This window comes from Manis javanica, chromosome 1, assembly GCF_040802235.1.
Source record: "Manis javanica isolate MJ-LG chromosome 1, MJ_LKY, whole genome shotgun sequence".
Classification (NCBI taxonomy): Eukaryota; Metazoa; Chordata; class Mammalia; order Pholidota; family Manidae; genus Manis; species Manis javanica.
In genome coordinates this window covers 116,405,152-116,432,470 of record NC_133156.1, presented here as the reverse complement: position 1 = coordinate 116,432,470, position 27,319 = coordinate 116,405,152, and the positions used below count along the sequence as shown (strand labels likewise).

General features: G+C 45.0%; 1 protein-coding gene across 3 annotated transcripts in view; it reads left to right on the top strand.

The window, feature by feature from the left end:
* The window catches only part of NIM1K (NIM1 serine/threonine protein kinase), a 64,050-nt gene extending 37,346 nt beyond the window's left edge, over positions 1–26,704 (top strand). For all 3 annotated transcript variants that reach the window (XM_037023563.2, XM_073236600.1, XM_073236603.1), the window contains exons 2-4: positions 7,765–8,753; positions 20,856–21,124; positions 23,184–26,704. In XM_037023563.2, the coding sequence (XP_036879458.2) occupies positions 8,462–8,753; positions 20,856–21,124; positions 23,184–23,933 (1,311 nt within the window). In that variant the 5' untranslated portion in view covers positions 7,765–8,461 and the 3' untranslated portion in view covers positions 23,934–26,704. The remainder of the gene's footprint in view (positions 1–7,764; positions 8,754–20,855; positions 21,125–23,183) is intronic.
* Positions 26,705–27,319: the final 615 nt, after the last annotated feature.

Here is a 27,319-nt window from a genome sequence, read left to right as displayed (position 1 = left end):
TTTTTAAATGAAGCCTGTTTGCTAATGATCCCCCTAAGGAAGCACTATGCCTGAGAAGCTCTACATGGGATTTGGCTCTCTATAGCCCCCCAGGGAAAACCCAGCTTTTCCTCTAAGCAAACCAGTGCCTGGCCTTCTCATCCAAGGAAGGGGTTTCTGAGAGCCTTGCCCTGAAGTTTTGTAAGCTAAACTCAAACAAAGAGAACAAAGGCGAGATGTTTTCTTTGATACTATTTTCACAGTGGGTTGCAAGTCAAGAAAACAAATTACCAAGAAAGCTCTGTTTCCTTTAATCTTATTTAATTCATTGCTATGCAGCAACAGTAAGATAACAATTAAGCCTCATTCCACCTTCTCCAGAAGCTTTGATCTACAATGATGTGACTCCATTTTTTTGGCTGGCTGGAGCTTTTATTACTATCCATAAAAATTGCTCAAAACCAAGGGCAAAAGATAAAAACCCCACCAAATGCATCTAAGAAAAGAAGAGATTTCATCTGCAATTAGGTATGGCATCATTTCCACTGTTTGCTTATTTTTCAGCATGATGTGGCTTGAAGTTTTGGGACACTGGTAGAAAATAATCAAAATATAAACTATTTAATAATAACAATCCCACAATCCGTAATCAGGATTTCTATTTCCAAACATCTAAGAAATGTCTTCATAAAAAAAAAAAAAACACTCTGCATAATATACATACCTAAACAGGATTTATCTTTCCTGTCAGATTTTTTTCTTCTACTCTCTTATTCTGTTCGAATACGTAAGAATCTGGGTTTTCCTCATTCATTACTACTTTTGAAAATTCTGAGATTTGTTGATAATTCAAGTACAATAGAAATCATAATAGAAATTCTAATTAGATGTTGGACCTTTTGAATTGATCACCTGTGTTTTTTCTTCTTTCTCTGTTGTTCATCTCTTCTAGGATTTTTTTGTTTGTTTGTTTGTTTTTATGCTTCAATTGAATTCTTTAAATTCAGTTTCCAAATGAGCTCTTCCTTGTTCTCTGAACATTTTTGTTTTAGCATTTTGTTCTGATTTTATGGATGTAATAACTTATCTTTCGTCTTTTGCTTTCTGCATTGCTCTGTTTCCTCAAGTTCCCATCGGCTGCTATTGTTTGGGTTGGGTATGGTTTCTTTCTTTGTCTCTGGAGCCTTTCCTCAGATGTCTGGTGCTTCTTGACTGGACATTCTAAGTCGATGGCAATAAAATCTGGAAACTTCCAGTGTGCAAAAGAGCCTGGCACCTAGAGGATTGCATGGTAGGTGGTCAGGCAACTTTTGTGTTGGTCTCAGGAGGCCTTTTCTCTTGAGCTAATTTAGTTTATCCAAAAGAAGAGTTTCCTGTCTGGAAGGTTATATGCTTGTTTCTCACCATTCTGGAAACTCGGAGTGTTTTCCCATAATGCACAGTCTGACGAGTCCTCCCTCCCGTGCCTTGTCCTGGAGCTGGGTGGGTGTGTGTGGGGAAAGTAACAGCCTGGTTTTGAGGAGGGAAAGGGTGGCTCTTCCTGCTCCACATTCACCCAATTCCCATGGGTTTTGGTCTGCTTCATCCCTCCAAATATTGAGGTACTTGGTCTCATAGTTTGAAGTCTTTGGAGCATCTAGAAAGGTGACTCTATTCGGTGTGCCCTTATGTGGGAATTTAGATTACAATGTTCTTACTGTCTTACTTATAATGTTCTTACTACCACTCAATTTGCTTTCCTTCCTCCTCAAATCTGGTGACATCTCACATCTGCTGCTGTCTGCTCTCTTATTTCTTTGTCCTTATAGGTTTGTACCTTTTCTCCTGCTGTTCCTCTTGTGGGTTTTGGGGAGGATGTGGAGACAAATGAAAGTGTAGACTTTTCTGTATTTAATCAGAATCCCTAGTTATCTTTTGATTTTTCAAAAGCAATCCTTTAGATATTATAGAATCAGGTGTGGTAATTTCCCTGTGTATCCAAAATAAAGCAAACATTGTGTAAGATGGCAACACATTATGTATTTTTACTTTTTTCCTCTTCAAAATGTAAATACATGCAAATGAAAAAAATGTAAATCATGTAAAAGAGTAAATAGTGAAAAGTACACTTTTCTCTTACTCCAGTCCCCAGTACAATACAATGGTTCCCCTCCCCAGATGTAATAACTATTGTCGGTTTCTTGGGTACACCCTCCTCTTTCTTACACTTCTAATAACACATATACACTCTCCTGACCAAGTATAGCTTGGATGTTGTAACTTAATTCTTTTTCACAAATGCATAGTAATCTATGTATATACTGTTGTAAATCATACAACTGATTCCCTACTGATGGGCATTTAAACAATTTCTAGTTTTTACTGTAAATAATACAGCACTGAATATCTATTGATCCATCTTTACATTAGAAATAGGTATATCTTTGTGCATAAGATAAATTCTAGAAGTGGAATTGCTGAGGCAAAGGATGCATACACTTCTACTTTAATAGTTACAGCCAAATTGCCTTCTCAGCTCTTGTATGCATTTCCACTCTCAGTAATAATGAATGAGAGTTCCTTTTTCCCCAAACCCTCTCTCACTAGTGCATTATCAAATTTTTTTTGTAGTTTACAAACTTATTTGTAAAAACTCTAGTAATTTCAATGTTGTTTTTATGTGCATTCTTTGGTTGGGAACTTGAATACCTTTTTATATATTTATCATTTTAAAAATTTTGTATCTTTTATATATTATATATCATTTCATATGTATCATATTATATAACTATTTATCACTTTTCTTTTGGGATATCAGTATTTTTCTTATCAATTTGTAAGGAATTTTTATGTATCTAGAAAATTAGCCTTTTGTGCATCATATATATTGGAAAGTTTTCCCTATCAATTTATCATTTAATTTGTTTTATTTGCTTATGATTCTTTTTGGCAAACAGAAAGTTTTTATTTACTGTAGTCAAATTTAGTGTTTTCTTTTATGGCCTTCTCTGAAGTCATAAAAAAAGTTCTGTGGTTTTCTAGTATCTTATTATTTCATTTATTTTTCATTTACTTAGGAGTTCATTTTGGAGGAGATAGTGATTCAGTTTTTTCCTATTTGGCCTGCTAGCTGTCCCACCAAGTTGTAACTCATCATCAATACAAACCCACAGCAACATTTTAAGAATTATACAGACTTCCTTATCTGATCTAAACAGATGAACTATTTCCCTGGCCATGAAGGCAATTCAATTGATTTCAAAGCCATTGTGCAAGAACTTTAATTTGCAGGTGTGGGGTATGTAATCCAAGATAGAACTTGACACTTGACAACTATGTCTGACCCCTCCCTCTATGTCAAACTGGGAGGGGAAAGAGGAGTACCTGAAGTTAATCACAGTAACAAGTCTAAAACCCCATTATAAATCCTAGGCTGAATGGAGTTCAAGATAAAGAGCTCAAATCAGGGGAGGGGGGCGGCCAGGAAAGCAGAGGAGTCCTGGCTGAGCGGCGCCCGGGAAGTCAGAGAGCAGGTTGCAGGAGGCTGAGATCTGGGTGCCTGGGGAGAGCGGACCCTTTAGAAGGGGCAAGAATAGGGGATTCATATTTTTATGGAATTCTGCAGCAATTCTCAGTTGGGTGGTGGAATTCTGACTAAGCTTTTACCTATGCAAGAAGGTGGCGGCCAAGAATCCTAATAGCCAGTAAAGGGAAGCCGAGGCCTTGGACATGTGGACTGAAATGAGCTTTCTGAGATAATTCAAGTAAATGTAGGGATAGCATTATTAGTTTATAAATAAAAACATTTACTTCTACTAAACTGTAAAATGTTTTAAATGTAAGTATCAGTAAGTTGGTATATTCATTACTTTTTCCTCCAACGTTTATCAAATAAGTGTCAGGCACTGTGCTGACCTCTGGGACATAGAAGGATAAGGCACATGTTTCTGCCCCTTTGCCCCACTCCAGATGTTTATATAGTTGGGATACAAGTAGGTCAGTGACAAAGATAGCATAGTGGGGAGGCACTCTGAGAGAGGGATGCCTGGAGTCCTGGGAAGGGCCCAGGGAGGACACAGGGCCAGGAAGTTCTTCATGGAGCTGCCCAGGACATGAGGTGATCAAGCACACTTTTGTCTAAAATCCTTACTCTCTTTACATAGGTTAAGCTAAAGTTTTTTTCAGAATCACAATTCATGTTATCCCTCTTCTCGTATACGGTGGTCTCCTTCTGCGAGGATCTGAGATCTAGAGCCACTTGATCTTTGTAGAGATTCTTAATCTGAGGTGCAGAGATGGGTTTCAGAGGGCCTGTGAATCCCTTAAAATTGGATGCAATTATGTGGGTGTGTTTCTCATTCCTGGAGATAGGGTCATAGATTTCATTAGAATCTGAAAGGAATGTGGGACCCCAGAAAGCTTAAGAAATCAGTGACTTGGATTTTCCTTAACCTAATTAAGGATCTTTTATCTTAAGCACATCTTTTAACATTCTAGTCAGACTCTGACCTGGAGATGTGCATGGTTCCTGACACCCAGCCCTTTTGAAACCTCTCTCCCTTATCCTTCCTCCCACGTCCTCTCCCCCACACAGCAACAGAGCCGTGCAAGGCAGCCGTCGCCTAGTCCATGTCCTTATGTATCTTTATAGGACACCCCACACTTAACAACAATATAACCACAGGGATGCCCACTCTCCCCACTGTTATTCAACGTGGTACTGGAGGTCCTAGCCACAGCAATTAGACAAAACAAAGAAATACAAGGAATCCAGATTGGTAAAGAAGAAGTCAAACTGTCACTATTTGCAGATGACATGAAATTATACATAAAAAACCCTAAAGACTCCACTGCAAAACTGCTAGAACTAATATCGGAATTCAGCAAAGTTGCAGGATACAAAATTAACACACAGAAATCTGTAGCTTTCCTATACACTAACAATGAAGTAATAGAAAGTGAAATCAGGAAAACAATTCCATTCACAATAGCATCAAAAAGAATAAAATACCTAGGAATAAACCTAACCAAGGAAGTGAAAGACCTATATCCTGAAAACTACAAGACACTCTTAAGAGAAATTAAAGAGGTCACCAGCAAATGGAAAATCATCCCATGTTCCTGGCAAGGAAGAATTAATATTGTCAAAATGGCCATCCTGCCCAAAGCAATATACAGATTTCATGCAATCCCTATCAAATTACCAACAGCATTCTTCAATGAACTGGAACAAATAATTCAAAAATTCATATGGAACCGTCAAAGACCCTGAATAGCCAACGCAATCCTGAGAAGGAAGAATAAAGTGGGGGGGATCTCGCTCCCCAACTTCAAGCTCTACTGCAAAGCCACAGTAGTCAAGACAATTTGGTACTGGCACAAGAACAGAGCCACAGACCAGTGGAACAGATTAGAGACTCCAGACATTAACCCAAACATATATGGTCAATTAATATTTGATAAAGGAGCCATGGACATACAATGGGGGAATGACAGTCTCTTCAACAGATGGTGCTGGCAAAACTGGACAGCTACATGTAAGAGAATGAAATTGGATCACTGTCTAACCCCATACATAAAAGTAAACTCCAAATGGATCAAAGACCTGAATGTAAGTCATGAAACCATAAAACTCTTAGAAAAAAACATAGGCAAAAATCTCATGGACATAAACATGAGTGACTTCTTCATGAACACATCTCCCTGGGCAACGGAACCAAAGGCAAAAATGAACAAGTGGGACTATATCAAGCTAAAACGCTTCTGTACAACAAAGGACACCATCAACAGAACAAAAAGGTATCCTACAGTATGGGGGAATATATTCATAAATGACAGATCCGATAAAGGATCGACATCCAAAATATATAAAGAGCTCACACACTTCAACAAACAAAAAGCAAATAATCCAATTAAAAAATGGGCAGAGGAGCTGAATAGACAGTTCTCTAAAGAAGAAATCCAGATGGCCAACAGACACATGAAAAGATGCTCCACATCGCTAATCATCAGAGAAATGCAAATTAAAACTACAATGAGATATTACCTCACACCAGTAAGGATCGCCATCATCAAAAAGACAAACAACAACAAATGTTGGCGAGGGTGTGGAGAAGGGGAACCCTCTTACACTGCTGGTGAGAATGTAAATTAGTTCAACGATAGTGGAAAGCAGTATGGAGGTTCCTCAGAATGCTCAAAATAGAAATACCATTTGACCCAGGAATTCCATTTCTAAGAATTTACCCTAAGAATGCAGCACTCCAGTTTGAAAAGGACAGATGCACCCCTATGTTTATCGCTGCACTATTTACAATAGTCAAGATGTGGAAGCAACCTGAATGTCCATCAGTAGATGAATGGATAAAGAAGATGTGGTACATATACACAATGGAATATTACTCAGCCATAAGAAAAAAACAGATTCTAAGATTCGCAACAACATGGATGGAGCTAGAGGGTATTATGCTCAGTGAAATAAGCCAGGCGGAGAAAGACAAGTACCAAATGATTTCACTCATATGTGGAGTATAAGAACAAAGGAAAACTGAAGGAACGAAACAGCAGCAGAATCACAGAACCCAAGAATGGACTAATAGTTATCAAAGGGAAAGGGACTGGGGAGGCTGGGTGGGAAGGGAGGGATAAGGGCGGGGAAAAAGAAAGGGCATTACGATTAGCATGTATAGTGTGTGGGGGGCACGCGGAGGGCTGTGCAACACAGAGAAGACAAGTAGTGATTTTACAGCATCTTACTACGCAGATGGACAGTGACTGTGAAGGGGTATGTGGGGGGGACTTGGTGAAGGGGGTAACCTAGTAAACATAATGTTCTTTCTGTAATTGTACATTAATGATACCAAAATAAAAAAATAAATAAAATAAAAAAAAATAACCAACCCTGGATTAATTGTAATAATGTGATTTCATTAAAGAGATTTGGAAACTCACATTTCCAAGCAATCTCTCACATTTTCACTCAGGTTTCTGGTTTGGAATGCCTAAGTCCAAACATCAAATTCAACCCACATGCAGAAGAGGACACTTTCTCCGTGTAGGACATCATGCTCCATGCTGAGGGAGAGAGGAGGCAAGCAGGACACACAGATGAGTCAGACCCACTTGCCACCTTCATGGACATGAGACATTTTGGAAAATGCACAAAGGGCTGTAGGGATTCAGAGGGGAAGTAATTATTTCTGACTGCAGGGTGCAGGAAAAAGTCATGAAGACTTTCTAGCTGGACAATATTCCTTATTGCTGATGACACCACAGACTTTTACCTTCTGGAAACATTACCCACTGTTTCTATACCTTCAAAATGAGCTGCTGGGCTTGGAGGCTCTTGCTTGATCAGAAATATCCAGAAAATAAGCCTGCAGAAAAATTAGCCTTTGTCATAGAATGACACAGAACAAAAGAGTGAGAGCAACCAGGATAGGAAAAGTCATAGAAGAACATCAGTGTAAAGGAAGTGTAACACATTGTTATTTGAATCAATGTAAGAACCTTTGAAAACTGATATTTATAGGAACATGGAATATTTTCCTAATCATCAAGAAATAGAAAAATTGTTAGAAATATTTATAGGCTGTGAGGGCTTTTGTAAAATGTAGATTGAGTAATGTGTATATGTGCATTTTCTTATTAAATCATATGTAATAAAGCATTTACTACAGTTCTGAGTCATAAATGAAATTTGCACAGTGCTTTCAGAGCAATGCTTATGAAGCAGTTTCATGTTTTTATAAATCCTGTACAGTACATTAGCATGGGCTAATAAATTTTCTTACTCTTTGTTCTTAGGATGAACCAGCACCTGACAATTTTTGAGACAGCCCACGGCTTAGAGGGAGGCTCATCTAAATAAAGGCCGGCTAAGTGACATTGCAGGGCTGTAATCCTCCGGCTGCCCATGTTACCAGAGGATGGTTTTCAAGTTTCTTTTTTTCTGGGGTCTAGATTATCGGGTCTCTGGGGCCCTGAGCAAGAGAGTGCGAGATGAAGAAGGTCAGAGATGAGCGCCACCATCAGGGGCCTGGGGGCCTCAGGGGGGCTTTTACACACCAGAGGAACAGATTCTCTGGCCATCAAAGAAAATAGCCAACTGGAGCCTTTGTCCCGGGACACAGCCACCTACTGCGCAGCCATCCAGAAAGCTCCGGGAGCCTGCCAGAGAAGCAGCTATGGTAACTGAAAGGGTGCCTGATTGTACAGTCAGAGCTTGGAGGTTCAACGTGAAAGAAGGTGTGAGATGTCTCCGGTGAGGCGGGCAGCCTTGGGCCTGGCTGGGTAGACACGGGGCCCCTTTGCCTCTGCCCTCCTCTGACCGCAGCCGCGAAGGACGCTGCTTCCCAAGGAGTCTGGGGCCAGCTCCCAGACGGGACTCTGGCGGGACTTACCTCCTACCTCCCACCCTCGGGCCTCCTCCGCACCTCCCCACCTGCCCCTGCTCCGTGCCCCTTTGCTGCGATGGAGACGTGGGCCTGCCGTGGACGATGAGATGACTGCAGTGTACGTTAATGGAGGCGGCCTGGTGAACCCCCACTATGCCAGGCGGGAGCGGCGGGAGAGCGTGGGAAGTGGCTGCCAGACAGAGTGCAGCAAGGAGGACGAAGACGGACAGCGTCGCCAGCTGACACCCTTTGAGAAGCTGACCCAGGACATGTCCCAAGATGAGAAGGTGGTGAGAGAGATCACGCTGGGGAAACGGATCGGCTTCTACCGAATCCGAGGGGAAATTGGAAGTGGAAACTTTTCCCAAGTGAAGCTGGGGATTCACTCCCTGACCAAAGGTAGGATCAGATCTGGATCCCCGGGATATTGGGTTCTAGTTTGGGGGAGGGGTTGGGGGCAGGGCCCAGGAAGCTAGTGAGGGGGCCTCAGTGAGTCCCTGCCCCGTGCAAGCCCTGTGCCAGAGCCTTCCGTTGCTACGTGGTTAATTTTCACAGTAACCTGTGAGGCCCGTATTTTATTTCCATTTTACAAATAGGGAAACCAAGATCCAGAGAAGTTAAATGTGGCTTCAGCAGTTCAATCTCAGATGATTTTGACTCTAAAAACTCTGCTGCTGTACCACGTGGATGAACTCACCCAAACTTGGGGGGGGCTCTGTCCTCTCCAGTTAGGACTTGGGGACCAGCAGTGGAGGGTGGCCCAGTTCCAAGGCAGCTCATCGTCCAAGTCCTCGCTTATTACTTGTGTCTGTGTGTGTCAGTACCAGCGGCACAGAACAGAAGGGCACAGGAGACCTCCCTGACGGCCACCGTCTCCCATCCTCACCTGAGGCTGCTCCCTCTCTTACATTTGGGGGAAAGGGATACGATCCCAGGACCTTCCCACTCAGTCCACTCTGCACTAGTTCTCACTGCTGCTCGGCCCCTTGCTCCCTGGAAAGAGCCACCGGTTCCTCTGGGCTCTAAGCCCTCAGTGCCGCCTCTCAGGCCTTGGCGAGGAACTGTGCCAGGAGCCCACACTTGCCCCTGTCACCTCTGACCTCGCTGAAGCCTGGAGATTACCATAAAGGAGTTACTAGGCAAAAAATAGAATGCTTGCAACTCAGTGTAATTTGCCTACTTCCTAAAGCCCCTCTACCTCCCCCTGAGAGTCCCATACTGACATTTTCCATCCTTGGACCCAGCCTGCCACCACGTCTCCAAGGTGGCTGTTTTCTTGTACTATAGCTGTCTTGTTTTTTTCTCCAACCCCCAATCCCATGCCCTCCATCCTGTGTTTTTCCTTATAGGAAACATACCACACAACCCCCTACCCCAGCCCACACACACCAAGTCACTGGAGCGCCAGGGCCCCTTCCATCTTGCTCTGAGCCGAAGGGCTTGGGTTCATGTCTTTATGCCTCAGCTACTCACCTTATTTACTCAGGTAAATGACAGTATTTCTGAGAGCCTCAGATTCCTCACTTACAAAATGCAACCGGTAACTGTACTTAATTTATTCATAAAAGCAAATCTCGTGCTGTGACTCCAATGTAATTGGAACAGATGTTGCTTTTCAGAGGTCTAGAGCAGGAATGCAAGGCAAAAGATAGAACACATAAGGAGATGACGACAGAGATTTCGACAGAAGATGTGATGAGGAAGGGAAGAGGAGAAGCTGGATGAAGGTAAACCAGGAGAGGAACTCAGAAAGGAGAGAGCATCCCACGGCAGACAGATCACTGGGGCGAGAGGCGGAGCTAAGGCCACTGCATGCGGCCAGCTTGGAAAGTTTCCCTAGTGTGGATTCAGATGTTAGATTCCAGGGGAAAGGAAGCAGAATAAGACAGAGGAAAGAACATGGACTTCAGAGCGAGACAGATTTGTTTCAAATTCTTGTTCAATCACTCACTAGGCACTTACTTAGCCCATTTGGTCCTCAGTCACCCCAACCAAAAAATAGAGATAATGATTCTTGTCTTAGAATTGTTGATAGAATTAGAAATAACATACATGAAGTACACAGGGCCTAGTAGCCGCTCAATAAACAGTAGCTATCATTGGTAGTCAGGTATCTATTTTTTACTTCAACTTATTTCAAAAGGAAAAGTAATATTATTAAAATAAAAAAAACCCATCATCACTTGCTATGAATGAAAGGTCATAGTAAAAATAAATACAATGCAAAAAAGTTAAAGGTTTTACTATGTAATAAATAAATAAACTTTTTCCATTTTTTGAAATTTAATTGACAAATAACATTGTGTAAGTTTAAGGTGTACAATGTAGTGATTTTTATATATGTATATATTGCAAACTGATTACCACAGTAAGGTTTACACATCCATCACCTCACATAGTTACAATTTTTTTGTGTGTGGTGAGAATTGTTAAAATATTACTCTTAGCAACTTTTAAAAAGTTTTAAAGGCAAATTACCAAGTAACAGAAAGTAATTTAAAACACGCCAACAGCCAATCTGAGATTTTCTCTTTGCCTTTACTAGGAGAACTTAAGGAGAACTGAAACAGGAATAATGTTGTTATGATATGAATCAAGGCTAGTTAAGGCTGTTCCCGTGCACTGGAATCATTTCGTGCCCCATGAGCGTTAAAGGTTCCCCTTTGGGAAACACTGACCTCATTTAGTCCTCCAGCATTTTACAAATAAGGAAACCTAGGCCCAGAATTGACTGCCCCAAAGTCAGAGACAGGTTTCGAACTCAGCTTTCTGTTCATTCCACTGAGCTGCCTCAAGATTTTGATGCAACATGGAGAAGGCAACCCTTTTGCATGCTGCCTTGGACAGCCAGCCAAATGGGTCCTGCTGCCTTCTCCAACACCAGCCTCCAGCCAGCCTCCAGCCCCTCAAGAGCCGTTCCTCTCCTGGTGGCAATACCACCAGGCAGTGGTCCTACCAGCAGAATACCTGCAGAAGGGGTGCAGAGACAGGAAACAGGGAGCACCGGAGGACTTACAAACAAGTCTCGAGGGCAGCCAGGCCCATCTTGCAGTCTGCTTGCTGTCTGTCCTCCCCCTGTGCAGACGGTGTCTAGGAGGAGCTGTAGGCACTGTCTGAACAAAGGCAGAGCAGTGTGGTGCAAAGGTGCTGGCTTTGGAATCAGCCAGCCCTCGGTGGAATTCCTGTTCTTTTTTTCTGTAGCTTTGTGACCTGGAACAAGTTATTTTACCATTCCATGCCTCAATTTCCTCATGTATAAGTGAGAAACATGTACTAGCTGCATAGGATTCTAGGGGGAGTAAATTTTTAAAATATAATATACTTTATGTGCCTACAGAGAGCACAAAGTAGTCATTAAATGCTATTATTATTAATTTACTTTTCAAAAAAGCCTAGGTCTTTGAAGCCTGTCTGAGTTACATGCCATTTGGTTCATGAAACAGAAGCCTACTCAAATTAGCTCACGTTTGAAAGGGCTGAACTGTGTACAGGGGAATTCTGTGAACCCAGCAAGGAAGCAGAGCCCAGTTTCCAGATGTTACTCTGTCCATCTCCTCTTTCTCTGGGGCCACAGATGACTTCTCATTTCTCCTGCCCCTGATTAAAGTGCTCTACCTTCTGACTTCTTTCTGCAGAGTGGCTTTCTCTGCTTAATTATCAGAGGGCACGTGGACAGGAATTGCTGTTGCCAAGCCCCATATCTACATAATCTCTCACCTTTATTGCCCTTTTCTAGCCCACTGCTTTCGTTCTACTTCAGCTCAAACTTTAAAGGGAGAGAATATGGCTGCTCACTGGCCAGCCGATGATGGGCCACTGCAAGCCAAGGGCACACCTGTGTCAGTCAGCTGCAGCCCTTGGGTCACACACCATTTCTCTCAGCAGAGCCTGAGGTCCCAGGAAGTGTCTGTGAAGAGGAAGAGCTGAGAGCACAGCACACTGACAGACATATCCGTCAGAGAGATAATAACCCACTAAGCAGAAAACTGCCACAAGCCAGGAGCAAGAAAATGTCTAATTCTATAGATGGGCTGTCGTGTGAAAGGGACAGAAGAAAGAAATAACAGTTGGTACTTATATAGTGACTTTCTTCCTGAATGTCAAAGGCTTCTTATCTGTTGTATCACAAAATTAACTTAACTCTAGTCCCCCGAGTTCCAGAGAACATGGCATTTTCCTGCTGTGCAGATGAGCACCTCAGTGGCCTCACTGACATGCTCTCCTCACTCCTAACCTGCCATAGGGTAGCCTTATTGTCAAAGGGACAGTGTCACCCTCTGGTTACGGCATGGTATATACAAAAGAGGGGAGGAAGGCCAGAAGCACAGGCAGTGGAAAAATCCATTCAACAAGGGAGTTTAAACAAGCCAAAAAGTGTCACACCAAGTAAATGAACACCTTTGGTTGATGCAACAGAAAAACAGATCCCAGATGTCACCTGGCTTGTAGGAGTTCCAGTGCCATCCTCACTCCCTGCTGGGGCGCCATCCCTGAGCGAGGCCTCCAGTCAAGGAAACAGTGGGAAGGTGGGAATGAGAGGGACTGAGAGGTGTGAAGCGGGGGACACCTGGATGCAAACCACTGTGAGGGCTGAGGAGAGAGGGAGAATGGCATTCAGGTGTTGGCAGATGGAGTCCTGGGGAGGATGACAGAGTTAGGACTGAGAGACTGTGGCCTGTGAAAAGGATGTGGCCTTGGGCTACCCAGAAGTGACCAGAGCATTCCTCTAAAATCTTACCTTCAAAAGAGGAAGGAGTGGTTTAGAAAGGCTTGCTGAGACTTTCAAATACCCTGTCCCCTGAGAGGCCACATCAGATTATGGACAGTGCACTGATCCTTGTACTGTATGAAATCACTGTAGTGTGGACAGTGATTTGTATAAATATGGTCTGCATGTCACACCAGCTTGCCCATAATAGTTACTAGGCTGTCTGGGAAATGCGGACAGTCTGGATAGCACTATGGGGAAGATTCCCAAGAAAGCAGAGGGTTTCAGTGCCACTCACAGCTCCTAGGACAGCAGTTCACAAAAAGGCATCAGCTACTCTGGATCTCTAGAAAAAAGGCCCCAGTATAGGCCTCTGCTGGCTGGGGTTTATTTTTATAGCTAATAGCTCGGATTCTCTTGGGCCTTGTAAGCTGATAGGATAGGCTGAAGACATCATAAGTGCCCTTTTAAGCTGATTAGAAATTTCTCAAAAGAGATGATGCCCTTGGCTTCTGAATATTTTATGTCCCATCTGTTGTCACAAACAAGAGTAAGAACGGCCGTGGGCGCCTCTCGCTGTCTCCACTGCTGCCCTTCCTGACCCTTGTCCCCTGGTCTTCCTCTCTGTTACTCCAGTCTCAGGTTTCCAGAACCTGTTCTTCTTTTCTCTCAACTTATTTATCCATCAGGTCATTCATTTCCCCTTTTTTAAAAAGATAAACTCTCTTGTACCATACATTGTTCTGATCCTTACAGAGATGAACGAGATACACTTCCTGCCCAACAGGAGCTGCAGTAGGTAATGGAGGCAGACAAGAAGCAATTGATAATTGCTGTCACAGAGTGAGGCACCAAGGGGATCTTCAGCCTGTGTCTGAGGGCAGCAGGAAAAGGTCAGGCTACCATTCGGTGATAAGGTTTGAGAAGTTATACAGGACACGGGGGAAAGGGAATTCCAGGCAGAGAGAGTGAATGTAAAGCGCATGGAACTGTGAGCCAGTGTGCGGAATACTGGGAGAGTTGAGAGTCATTCAGCGTGGCTAGAGCTTGGGATGCACCTGCTGAGTAGTGGGAGATGCAATGGATGATGTAGGCAGGGGCTGGATCATGGAGAATCTTCTTGCATGTTTGGGTTTTGCCATATAGGTACTGGGGAACTATTGAAGAGCTGTAAGCTAGCAATTACTACAAGTGGTTAATATGACCTGATTTCAGTGAGTCAAGGGAGTTGAAATTAGGACATGGCAGGAGTCAGGGAAGTCAGAAAAATATTAGTCTAATGGTCCAGAAGAAGGATGATGTCCATCTAAAGAAGTGGCAGTGTGGATGGAGAAAAGGGATGCACTTGAGAAATATTTTAGAATATTAGAAAACTTTGAAGTCAATTGCATGAATGAGAACAGAAAGGGGTAAGGGAGAGGAAGAATTGAAGATGACTCCCACGTTTCCAGCTTTAATGACTTAGCAGTGAACAATGATTCCAGAAGAAATGGATTTGAGAGTAATGATTTGGAAGCACTGACTTGGAGGTACATGGAGGTCATGAAGTAAAGGAGTCCAACGGCCATCTTGGAACCAAGGGAAAGTATGAATGAGAAATAAAGATTTGGGGCTTAACAAATCCCTGGTATCATGAAAGCCTTGGATATCCTGGTTACGAGTGGTGTCAGATGTTGTGTCATATTGATCCTTAGAGTCCCCCACATGCATTATAAACAATAAACATTCAACAAATATTTGGTGAGTTAAGTAAGTATACTAACTTCTCATGAACAGCTAGAAGGTGTTATGAAGAGCTGGTAGAGGGAACAGTGCAGGGTAGGCCCTCCGGTAGGTTCTCTGTGCCATAATCTCCTGGGACAGGATCAGGAAACTAATTCAGGGTCTAGTAAAGCTTAATAGAGAAGGCGCCCTGATTTTCAAAAAGCTGTCCCTCCTTTTGAGCACACTCATCAAAACAGCAATTAGAAGTTGTTTCCTAATTTTAAAAATGATTAGTTAGTGACTTTGGTGAATCCATCCTGAAAATAAATCCATTATTAGAAGTACTATAGCCAAAAATACTCATTGAGACATTATTTATATTGCAATTGATAAAATTAAAGCATAATTTATCATCTGGTTGAATGGTTCCACAGCCATTAAAAATCATGATTCTGAAGAGTCTGTGGAAACATGGAAGATACATGAGACACAAGAGTAAATGAAAGAACCAGGTGCCAAACTGAGTGTATGCTGCAACGATGTCACTTATCCTGGGCTCTTGTGAGGATCAGATGAGATCATTCATTCAACAAATATTTGTCGAGCACCTATTGTATAAGAAGCACTCTTCTAGGGACTGGAGATAGAGCAGTGAACAAGAGATGACAGTCTCTGGCCTGTGGATCTTATATTCTAGTGGGGAGAGAAAGACAAAAAACAAATCAGTAAAATATTCATCATGTTATGGAAGAATAAGTGACAAGAAGGAAACAGCAGGAGAGGGGACAGGGAGCAGTAGCAGCTGCAATTTTAGATCAGCTGGCTGGGGCCAGCCTTGCTGAGGAGGTGACGACCGAATGGAAAGAAGCAGAGAGCCAGCCATGGATGTATGTGGGGAAGGCGGTCAGGAGAGGGAGCACAGGCCTCACAGCACCCAGGTGGAGTGTGGCCAAGCAGGATGAGGGCCAGCAGCAGCAGGGCCCAGAGCATGCAGGGTCAATATGTCATAGTAAGGACTGGCTTTACCTGAAACCAGAGCCTTTGAGGAAGCTGAGCAGCAACCACACCTGGCTTAAGCTTTAATAGGATCACCGTGGTTGCTCTGTTGAAAATAGACTGCAATCAGTTAGAAGGCTATTGCAATAATCCCAGCAAGAGAGGTGGCGGTGACTTGGACCAGGAAGGTAGCAGTGCAATGCTGAGAAGTGGCTGGATCCTGTCTATTTATAGAAGGGAGATAACAGAATTTTCTGACAGACAAATAGAGGAGTATGAAAGAAGAGTCAAATACTCAAGGGTTTTGGCCTGGAAAACGCAAGAACAGAGTTTCCACTTACTAAAATTGGGAGGACTATAGAAGGAGCAAGTTTCAGGTGAGAGAAGATCAAGACGTCAATCTTGAACACGTTATGTTGGACATGCCTATTCCATGTGCTACACATCCAGGGCAGACGATGCGGGTGCCACACCCATGTCTCCTGGGGCGTGCATACAGGCCTGACCTTCAAATGCCAGCCTCTCCATCTCTTTGCCTCTGGGCTTTTCTCTAGTTGCTGGAGCCTGCTCTTCCTGCAAGCATTCTACCCCAGAAATATAGGGTAGTTAACGTCCTCCAGGCACAACCAATAAACAGTTCCTGGCAGGAGTTGATGTAGAAATACCCCAGCTTTCTTGCTCTTTTCATAAAACTTTAGCATGATAACTCACAGCAGGGCTAACTGGTGACTTGCTTAGTAACTGCACCCTTTATTTTTTCCTATCTTACCTCCTCTTTCTTCATCCAGTATTTTCTGAGGTCACCTCCCACATAAACTATTTGCACTTGAATCCCTACCTCAGGATCTGCTTCAGGCAGAACCCAAACTAAGAAAACTAAGTGGAGAGGTCGGTAGGCAGATGTAGTTATGCACCAGGGATCACTAAGGAAATAATAAATATGAGGGGGTCCAAGGGCTAAGCCTTCAGGTAGCCAACATTTAGAGGCTACAGAGATGAAAAGGATAGAGCAAAGGAGCCTTAGAAGAAGTGGCAAAGACAGGAGAAAAAACAGGGGTTTGTGTTGTCCTGGAAACCAAGAGATCAAGGCGTTTCAAGCAGAAGGGATGAAGCCTGAGAACTGGTTTTAGCACCTTGGAGATTATTCATGACCCTGAGTGGCCTCCACAGCAGTGTGCACATACCCTAGGGGTTGCCTCAGGTGATTCACTGGGATGAGGGAAGGAAATATTAAAATTCCTACTCCTATTTATTTATAATTATATCTTCAATTTCCATGATTATGTATATTGAAAATGTGTTAGTGCATGCATGTAATTTATAAACAAATGTACATATTTTAGGGTAGTGCTCAAAAATATTTTATTGATAAAGGAAGCCAATCAAAAAAGTGTATGGACCAATACCCTATGGTATCAGGGTGTTTCCAGATCTCTCCTGCACATCCCTATGATCAGCACCTCTTATTGCCTCTCCACTCCTTTCCTCAACTATAACTTAGACTCCAGGGAAAGTCTAAAAATCTTCCCTGAGCCCCACACTAGGGTACAGCCCCTTGTTTCATGTGCCCTTGCATCTCACACTCTTACATTGCAAGCCGGCTGTGCTGGATACCTTCCCTCCGCCTTCAGATCCATGCTCCAGCCTGCATCTGCTGTTTGTCTCCCTACATCAAGTCTCAGCCCTCTGTGTTCCAGTTGACTTTGTCTGTGGCAAGCCCATGCAGAAAATCAAAGGAAGGAGAGGGAGGCCTGATATCTGTCCTGCAGCCCCTCCCTGGAAGGTTGACTCAGGCTGGCTGGGTGCCCAGATGGGAGGTTTCAGCTCCTCTCAAGCAAGTTTTCTCTATACAACACTCTCTGGTTCTAATATCTGCTCCCTCCCCTTGTCCCTTTGGTCTTGCAGTCACATTTTGCTTGGTCCATTCTAGGTTTAAAATTGTAAATTAGTTGCTGACATTTAATGATTGGAATGTTTGCATTCAAATTCAGATGTCTGGCTCCTCTTGAAAAAATCAGATTAGGTAACACTGAGTCTTCATTCCAAACAGTAACTATATTGGATAGCAGCTGCCTCTTTGCACTGGGCATGGAACCCACTATGGCTTTACGATAAGCTTGCCACTTCATTTCCACCCTGGCCTCTAGAGACACTGGCGTTTAAGTTCTGGTTTGAGGAATGCGTTGCCCGAGATGAGGCCTATGTCAGAATCTTCACTAAATTTGGAGACGGGAGGTTTACCTCTCAAATCGATTTCATTCTCTCCCCGTGGGAGTCCTCTCTCTGGATTTGCTATCTTCACCTCCCAAGCCACCGTCTGCTCTCAGGCTTGATTTTCCTCTATTCATTTCCCACACTGCAGCCTGGGTACTCATTCTAAAATGGAAATCATATATGCAACTCTCCCTTAAAACCTTGTAATATCTTCCTACTGCTCTAAAGATAACGGCTACATTTTTTTAAATGACCTCCAAGGCTCTGCTTATCTGACCCCTACCTCCAGCTCCAGGCTGCTTTGGGACATTTCCCTCATTCTGTGTCCAGCACAGTGGGTTTCTCTCAGTCCTCAAGCACTTGTGTGTGTCTCACAGGGCACACGTGGGTGCAGTCCCCACAGCCAGTGGGCCTCCCCTCCTCACCTCCTGGTCACACCCTAAGCATGCCCTGTCAGGGAGGCCTTCCCATTTCCTGCCCATGCCCCTTCCTATCATGAGCTGCACTCCTAGTAGGGCTTTCTTCCGAGTCTTCCTCCCACTGGGCTGTGGGACCGGTGCCTCTGACTTTCAGTGGCCGCAGGAGGTACTCGCTGAACAAATGTTGGAAGAGTGGATTCCGAGACGTAGCTCTTCACGGAACAGCAGTTTCTCCAGTCAGTGACAATTCAGAATGTTTTATCTATATAGACTATATGTCTATATTCTGAGGCATGGCTAGAATCTGACTGAACGCAAAGTGGAGGAAACAGGTGGGGACTAAAGTGGGGCCAGGAGGCACCCAGAGCGCGGAATCTCACAGCTCCTGCCCCGCACACTCTGCTCTGACCCTGGCAGGGCAGCCCATGCTAAGGATCACTCACATATAAAATAAAGAAAATTAAATTAAACTGGGACTGTGCGAAAGGGAGGTTTGTGACAGCAGCCCGAGCCGCATCACGACCCGGTCCCGGGGCGCTCCCAGCGCAGGGCGCGGGTGCAGCCAACGGACACGCCCCGGAGAGGAGGTGTGGTCGCGCTGCCAGCACCCTCCAGACCGAGGATGGGCTGTCTAGCCCTTAAAATAACAGCTCACCAACAGGCTACACCAAGCAGAAGCTTCTGTTCTAGCGGCGGCACCGAACCCTACAGTCTGAACAGTAGAGAAGATGCCACCAGGGCGGAAGGACACGCTGGGCAGGTCCCCTCCAAGGTCGCGCAGCCCCCGCGCTCCGTGCGGTGATCGCTGGCCGCCTCTGTCCCCAGCACAGAGCAAGTATGCCTTCATCGGGCACCAGCGAACCCTGCCTCTTCCCCTTCCAGAAGCCCTAAAGGACCTAGTTAATATACCAAAAACACTCCTGTTTTAAACGAGAGGTGTCTTCATGCCGGTAATCACTGTGCCAAAGTTCTTCAAGGCAGTTGTTTTGCAAGTGGGTCAAGCAGGAGCCCTGTGATCTCGTCCTCTCAGTTCACTTGCCTGGAAAGTTCTTGCTTATCAAATAAGAAGTCTGACCCAGTTTAAACCAAAACGTGAAGTATGGAGCAGAGATTCGTTTATTTTCAATCATTAATGATTTTTACTACATAATTTAATCTGTATTAATTGTACAATTTTAGGAAAGCTAGAAAATACAGATAGTAAGTAAAAAAAAATTTAAAGGAAAACCATCCATGAGCCCCTCCCTCTTCCACCATTAATAAAGTACTCTAAACATTTTGGTGAGTATCTTGCCAGATTTTTTTTCTATGTTAATGTATATTTGAATTTTTCCTCTCTTGATCTAAATTGAACATCTTTTCATGTCAATAAATAAAGATCAACATCATTATTTTGGTAGCTGCATGATGTACCATCGTAGAGATGGGTGAACCACTCTTTGATCATCTCTCTTGTTGGACACATCAGCTGCTCTCAATATCACAGAAGTCTTCTTACACATACTATTCTGCACATGTGTCAGATTCTTTCTTTGCAAGTAATTGCCAAAAGTGGAATGACTGGATCAAAGGGTGTGACTATTTTTAAGGCTCTCAGTACGTAATACCAACTACAGTTGGGTATTGTCCAGTTAAACCTCCCAGCAGCCATGCATTGCAGTGCAGTTCTCATACCCTTACCAACACCAGCACACTGAGTACTAGTGTGTGTATGGTGCAGTTACATTACATGCCAGGCACCGACAAAAGCCAACAAAACTTAGCCCATACAGGGAAGGGCTGGGAGGAGAGGTGAGGAGTCAGCACGGACAGGCCAGTGGGTGGAGGTTAGAGGACAGAGAACACACAGAACCCGGACATGGTGATCTTCCTAGGACAGGTGTCAGGGAAGGCTTCCTGGAAGAGGGCGGTTCTGAGGGTATCCTTGCAAGATCATCAGGAGTTACCTGAATAAAGGTCAGGGAAGGGGTGATGAACCAGACAGAGGAAATGATCCAGGTGGATTCAGGTAGAGGAAAGTCCCAGGCATGAATGTTCAGATTTTTTTCAGGGAACAACAAAAAGTTGGACCAAAACGTGTGCAGGGAGGTGGGTCTGTGGACAGGAGTCATGGGCTAGTGGGCAAAGAAAAGGGTTGGGTCTGGTTAAGAAGGGCTCTCTATGCTAAGCCAAGCACTTTTAACTTTATCCAAAAAACTGAATAAAGATCATTAAAATGAAAGCTCCCTGGGAGGCAGGAATTGGCATTAAAACCTGGAAAACTCAGACTGATCCAAAGGACTAGCACTTACACTGAACTCATGAATTGCTTTCTGTCATTACTGCTGATGAGCTCTGTGAGCTCGGGAACAGCCACTTAACCTCTGTGTCTAGTGAAACAAAGGTCCCTTCCAGTTCTAAATGTCTGTGCTACTATGAACACTGGCACCTCCCTTGACTTTCTTTTTTATTTTTCCCCAGAAAAGGTGGCCATTAAGATCCTGGACAAGACCAAGTTAGACCAGAAAACTCAAAGGCTACTATCTCGTGAAATCTCCAGCATGGAAAAACTGTACCATCCCAACATTATCCGTCTTTACGAAGTTGTGGAGACTCTGTCCAAGCTTCATTTGGTGATGGAGTATGCAGGAGGTGGGGAGCTCTTTGGGAAAATTAGCACTGAAGGGAAGCTCTCAGAACCAGAAAGCAAGCTCATCTTCTCCCAGATCGTGTCCGCTGTGAAGCACATGGTGAGCGGGCATGAGCAATAAGAGTCTTGCTCCCATTCTACCCACAATGAGAGCATGGGGCTTTAGTTTACTAACACCCAAGCTTCCCAGAGGGCCTTAGTCCTACAAGGACAGACAATAGTCCATCTGTGAGAGTCAGAAGTCTGGCTGGGCTCATGCTCCTTGCCTCTGAGGCAACTCCCTGGGATCTCCAGTTCCAGGCAGCCTCTGGGCACCTGCGAAGGTTGGCAAGTCACTCTGAGTAGCAGGATGATCATCAGCTGCTCCCTGGCCACATCTGTTTCTCAACTCCATTTCCTCAACTGGTTCCTCGCTGATTCGAGACCTTGCCTCCCCAAACTCTTGTCTAGGATGTCCTCTCCCCTCTTTTCACATCTCACACTCTAAGTCCTAGACACAGATCATGACCCAGCTCAGTTCTGTCACTCTCTGAAACTTTCTTCAATCACACGTCAGCCCACACCAATCCTTCTTACCTTTGAAGATCTCCAGTAGTTTTTGCTGCCTCTCTGTTCTGCACATTACCACTTGATTATGTCATTCTTATTTTGGTTGTCCAATTTTTTTTAGGTAAATCTGGACTCCTAAAGCACACTATCCCGGTTCCTCCAGGAACTGATCCTTTTGTGCTCTCTCTATGGGCAGTGTTGCCAGACACACAGAAGGAACCTGACTTGTAGATCTGGCTGCCATTTTCACTATTCCATTAGTGCAAAACTTTCGGCTGCCTTCTTTATCCAGATCTCAGTCCAACTGGCAGAAAAGAGATGCTTCTCTGGGGTCTGGTTGAGAAGCTATTTCTAGTTCACTCCTCTGTCTGGATGTTGTGGGGCAAGGACTGGAATCAGTGACTTGGCCAAATTATTAGCAGAGGAATTAGTGACCTAGGGGACCCAAGATAGCAGTTAGGAAGGAGAAGGGGTGGAGAAAGAAGTGAGCAAGGGAGAAGAACCTGACTGTAATGGGGGCAGGGGGGAGTTTCAGACCTGCAGTACCACCAGTTGTCATTTAAGGGGCCCTATGCTGTGGTGGGCTTTCCCAGGGCTAGGGAATAAGCCAGACCCATACCAAGCAGAGAGCAGATGGGGAAAGAGTCTTCCACATTCACTTGGAAAAGAAATCTGCTGGGAGAGCAGAAGAGAATCCAGTAGTAAAGGGTGCAGACTGAGCCCTCGGAGGCGCTATCCTCTGACATTTCTTCCAGCAATCTCACCTCTGAAGAAAGGAAGGGTGGATCATAGATATAGATCTGAGTTTTACTGAGCATGTTGACCCTGTACCAGGACCACTGCAGAGAAAGCATCCCTGACAGGTCTCACAGCAACCTGATGAGGTGGCTGTCAGTATCCCACTTTCTCAAAGAAGGAAACTGACACTCACATTATTACACTGCTGGTATCGTTGAACTTAGAATTAACCAAGCTGTCAGGCTCCAAAGCCTGGTTTCTCACCCCAGGAGGCCCATTGGGAAAAGTAACATTAAACCGTTTCTCAAGAGCCCTTGGGACTGAACAGGTCAAGGGTCCTCACGATTGGCTGGACCCAAATTGCAAGGGTAGGGGTGGGCATATGCTCCCAACCCACAGTGGGGCCCGCTAGAAACTTGCCACATAGGCCTCCTCCCTTCACTGATTCTGCGGAGACAAAGGAGCCGCAAGGAGCGCGGCTGGGAAGGTGGGGGAGGGCTCCCAGCCTTCTTGGTATCGGCCCTCATCGAGGTATCACCCAATCAGAGAAGCCTCTAAACCCAAGACCGTTCCATTGTGTTTGGGACCATGCAGTTTCGTAAGATCCGGGCCTTATTTCTGGCACTAAATCTTTAGTTCACATGTGTGGGTCAGACTCCAACCCTTACCCCACATAAGAATAAGACCTTTGGACTATTTTTGGGGTGTGGGTGTTGTGTTTGGCTAAAGGTTTGACAGGGCAGCTCTTGAGGTTTGCTGACCTGATTTAAGTTGCTCTCCATCACCTCACTGTTTCATAGCAACTGATGCATTTTTTTCATGTTGTTATTTCACTTTGAAAATGATGATTTTCCCTATGTCTTCTTCCACAGCATGAAAACCAAATTATTCACAGAGATCTGAAAGCAGAAAATGTGTTCTATACCAGTAACACTTGTGTGAAGGTGGGTGATTTTGGATTCAGCACATTAAGTAAAAAAGGTGAAATGTTGAACACTTTCTGCGGGTCTCCTCCCTACGCTGCACCTGAACTTTTCCGAGACGAGCACTATGTCGGCGTTTATGTGGATATCTGGGCCTTGGGGGTGCTTCTGTACTTCATGGTGACCGGCACCATGCCATTCCGGGCAGAGACCGTGGCCAAACTGAAGAAGAGCATCCTGGAGGGCACGTACTGCACGCCCCCGCACCTGTCGGAGCCCTGCCTCCGCCTCATCCGGGGGGTCCTTCAGCCCGTACCCACCGACAGGTATGGGATCGACTCCATCATGAACAATGAATGGATGCAGGGGGTGCCATACCCCACCCCTTTGGAACCTTTCCAGCTGGATCCCAAGCATTTGTCAGAGACCAGCACTCTCAAGGAAGAAGAAAATGAGGTCAAAAGCACTTTAGAACATTTGGGCATCACAGAGGAGCATATTCGAAATAACCAAGGGAGGGATGCCCGAAGCTCCATCACAGGGGTCTATCGGATCATTTTACATAGAGTCCAAAGGAAAAAGGCTTTGGAAAGTGTCCCAGTAATGATTCTACCAGACCCTAAAGAAAGGGATCTAAAGAAAGGGTCCCGTGTCTGCAGAGGCATAAGACACACATCCAAATTTTGTTCAATTTTATAAATTGCATTAGATGACTGGTAACCAATTAACCAAGAGCATTGTCGCTGCTTTTAAATTTTTTCATGGACAACTTGGGTGAAGACGTTTTTGTAATTTTTAAATAAATTTAAGACAAGGGTTTTTCTCCTCAAAAAGTGTATTAGCTCAGATTCTGGCTTGCTCTGCTGTCTTGTTCTCAAACTCTAGCATTCATTCATTTAATCAAGAAATACATATCCAATGCCTCCTATGTGCCAGGCACTGTTCAAGGTGCTGGGGAAAGAGCGAAGATGTAGTAAGCCAGGTTCTCCCTCTCCTATGCAAGCTATTCCAGTGCTGGACAAAGACACTACCATGAAATCATCTCTTAAAGGAAAACGTTAGATAGTTATAGCTGCTACACTGAGAATTCAAATAGGGTAACCTGATGATAGAGGCTTGCTGCTTTGCATTAGATCATTAGGGGAGGCCTCTTTGAATAGATGACAGTCTGAAATCTGAATGAGACTCTTGAAAAGCAGGCCAAGAGCATTCCAGGCAGCCAGGTGTTTTACTCTGGGTTCCTCCCAAACAGAGCCTAAGACAAGGCTCCATGTAGAGCAGTTTATTTGGGAAGTGATCCTAGAGAGCAAGATTGCCAGACAAGGGAGAGGACCAGGGAAAGCCGATGAGAGTTGGCCAGTGGTACAGGTACTGGTGTCAGTCTTGCAGGGTCCTGTCCAGGGTACAAAAGGAGAAAGAAGGCATTTATCCATTGGTTCCTGTTCACCACTGGGCAAGAGTGGCCCCACAGTTTCACCTGCCTGCACTTTCAGGTCATGCTGTAAGTACCTCGCTACCCAGTGGTGCGACTGGGAAGAACATTTAACGGCAGATTATGCTGTTTGAGGAGTGCCGAATAGGTTCCCTGTGCTTCCCATGCTTTAGTGTCAGAGAAGCTTTGGAGCAGGAAGTAAGAGGTACACAGCACTGGCCTTAGATAAGATGCAGTCAGGTGTGACCTGGGTGAAGCCATCCAGACTTGCATGGAATTGGTTACTGCGTCAGTGGCTGAAAGGAGAATTGTGGCAGAGAGGCTGCGAAGTGGTACCGAGGAGCTACCTGACGCAGCCCACCCCAGGCTCTGTCAGATTCCTCCCCTGTTAAATCCGTTGCAGAGGCATCTCCTTCCAGGGGGATGGGACCTGGAAGGACTTAATGCGGGGGCTCAGGAGAACAAGCTGCAGCTGTGGTTCTCAGGTTCTGGGGCATCAGCATCGCCTGGAGGGCTCGTTAAAGCGCACATGAGGTCTGACTGCACACCTGGGGTGGAGCCCAGGCTCTGCCTTTCTGACGAGCCCCTCAATGCTGCTGCTGCTGCAAGTCAGGCACCGCACTTTAACGACTGAGCTTGCTCGCCACTGCAACTGGTGCTGGACTGTCCCCCCTCCCCATCACCCATTCCGAAGTCCCTCACCTTGGACCAGCACTTCAGCTGGTCTAGATCAGGTAAGTAGGACACAGACTTCGACCATCATGGGACCTGAGACCTTAGCTGCCTTGCCCTGTCAGGCTGTGGCTGCTGCCATGGCCTGCTCTCTGTTTCCACGAGGCCCGAAGGTGGCAGTCCAGTGAATCTCTTGGGCTCCAGACATACTCCTCTTTAGCTCCTTATGATAATCCAGGTCAATTATCTGCCCCAGTACAATAGCCCCTTCCTTGCCTGCTCATCCACTGGCACGGAGATCGCACAGGGACCATGCGGTGTTTTTAGAAGTCAAGTCACCTTACCCTTACCAGGTCCCCTGCCCCTGGAAGCAAAACTTCTAATCAATCTGAGCCTAGGTTGTAGGAGACAAGTTGTCTTGCCAATGGGTTTCAGCCCCCAGCAAGTTCGCTAGGGATTCAGTGTGACCAAAGAAAATGACAGTAGAACGTTTCTTTGGGGTGAAAGGGTTTATTACCCGGCTTGTTCTCCTGGCGGCAGGTTGAGCACTAGGTCTCTGCCTCAGCCCAGAGCACTGGGCCAAGCTCTCTATATAGCGCAATAATAGCTTATTGCCTACAGGTGTGGAAGCGGTAGCCTAGCAACAGGCCAGTTACATCATCAGTTAGTTTAAGTTCAGTGAGGATCCTGCCCATAGGAACCCCAACTTCCCCACACAAGTACAAATTCTTCAAGTGGGTCACTGATTATGGTGGAGATGAAGTCAAACCTACTTCTACCCATGTTTCCAGACCTGTGCATTTTAACATTAGGGCACATGTCCCTACCAGCCCATTAAAGCACGTGTACTGAATCCTGGAGGACAGCACCCCGGCATAGCCAGTGCTGTAGCTGAGCTACTCCATTGCTCAATTCATGCTGGCTGCTTCTGGTGTTGAGGTAGATAGTAAGATGAGCAGATCTCATAGTCAAGTGTCCTTTGACAGAAAAGCAATCCTTGAGGCAAAATTTTTGTGAGATACTGTGGCCATGGATCTGATATTGTCTATGTCAAAGCACAATTGAATTGGAGGGTACTCTGTGGGCAGAAGCAGTGATCCCCATCCTCAGTAGATGTCAGTCCCAGTAAAGGTGAATCACTGCCATGCCCATCTGAATTTATGACTCCATGGATCTGCTAATGCCCAGCTCATGAGGAGACAGCTCCATTTGTTTGGTCCCTTAGTCTCCCATAATCATGTGCAAAGTCTCTACTCAGGCCCAGTAGCATGCCTGGAGCCTGAGTAGTTCTCTGCTGCAGAGACTGCACACAGTATTCCTAACTGCCATGTATACAGCTAGAGCAGCAATGCAGTTTGCACCGAAGCCTGGATCTTTGTGGGGGTGGGGGATTGGGGTCAGGGGTAGGGGGTGGAGTCCACATGAAACTAACAGCCCTTTGGAGGAATATACCAAGTACAACATAGTGCTTCCAAACCCCAGGGAGGCCTACTAACCCCTGTGCCTATGTCTCACTGCTAGGTGGTACAAATGGTCCTTCTCTGTAGAAGGAATATATGCAGGCATGCCCCAGGTCGTTGGTCCTCTAAATACTTCCTCAGGGTGGCAGGCCCGATTCTTTCCGGAGTTTGTCACCCACACTCTAGCACACATTTTGCTAGGACATACGGAGTACTTTCCACCTCTGCCGCCAAATCCACCCAGCATGCTGTTACAATGCGGTGCACCACCACAGTGGTCTGCAGAATGTCAAGATCACCAAGGTCCTTTCAGAGTAAGAGCAGGAGATTTCACATTGCCTGTGGGGCAATAGGATGTATGAGAATTGCTGCCCAACCCAGAGGAACGTGAACTGCTTTGGATCCTCCTTTCTGATGGAAATGGAGAATGCATTTCCAAAGTGGCAGTGCCTGTCAATGTTAGGGGCTTCCAGCAGAGCTACAACATCTAACTTAGCAGCTACCACAGGCCAACAGCAGCC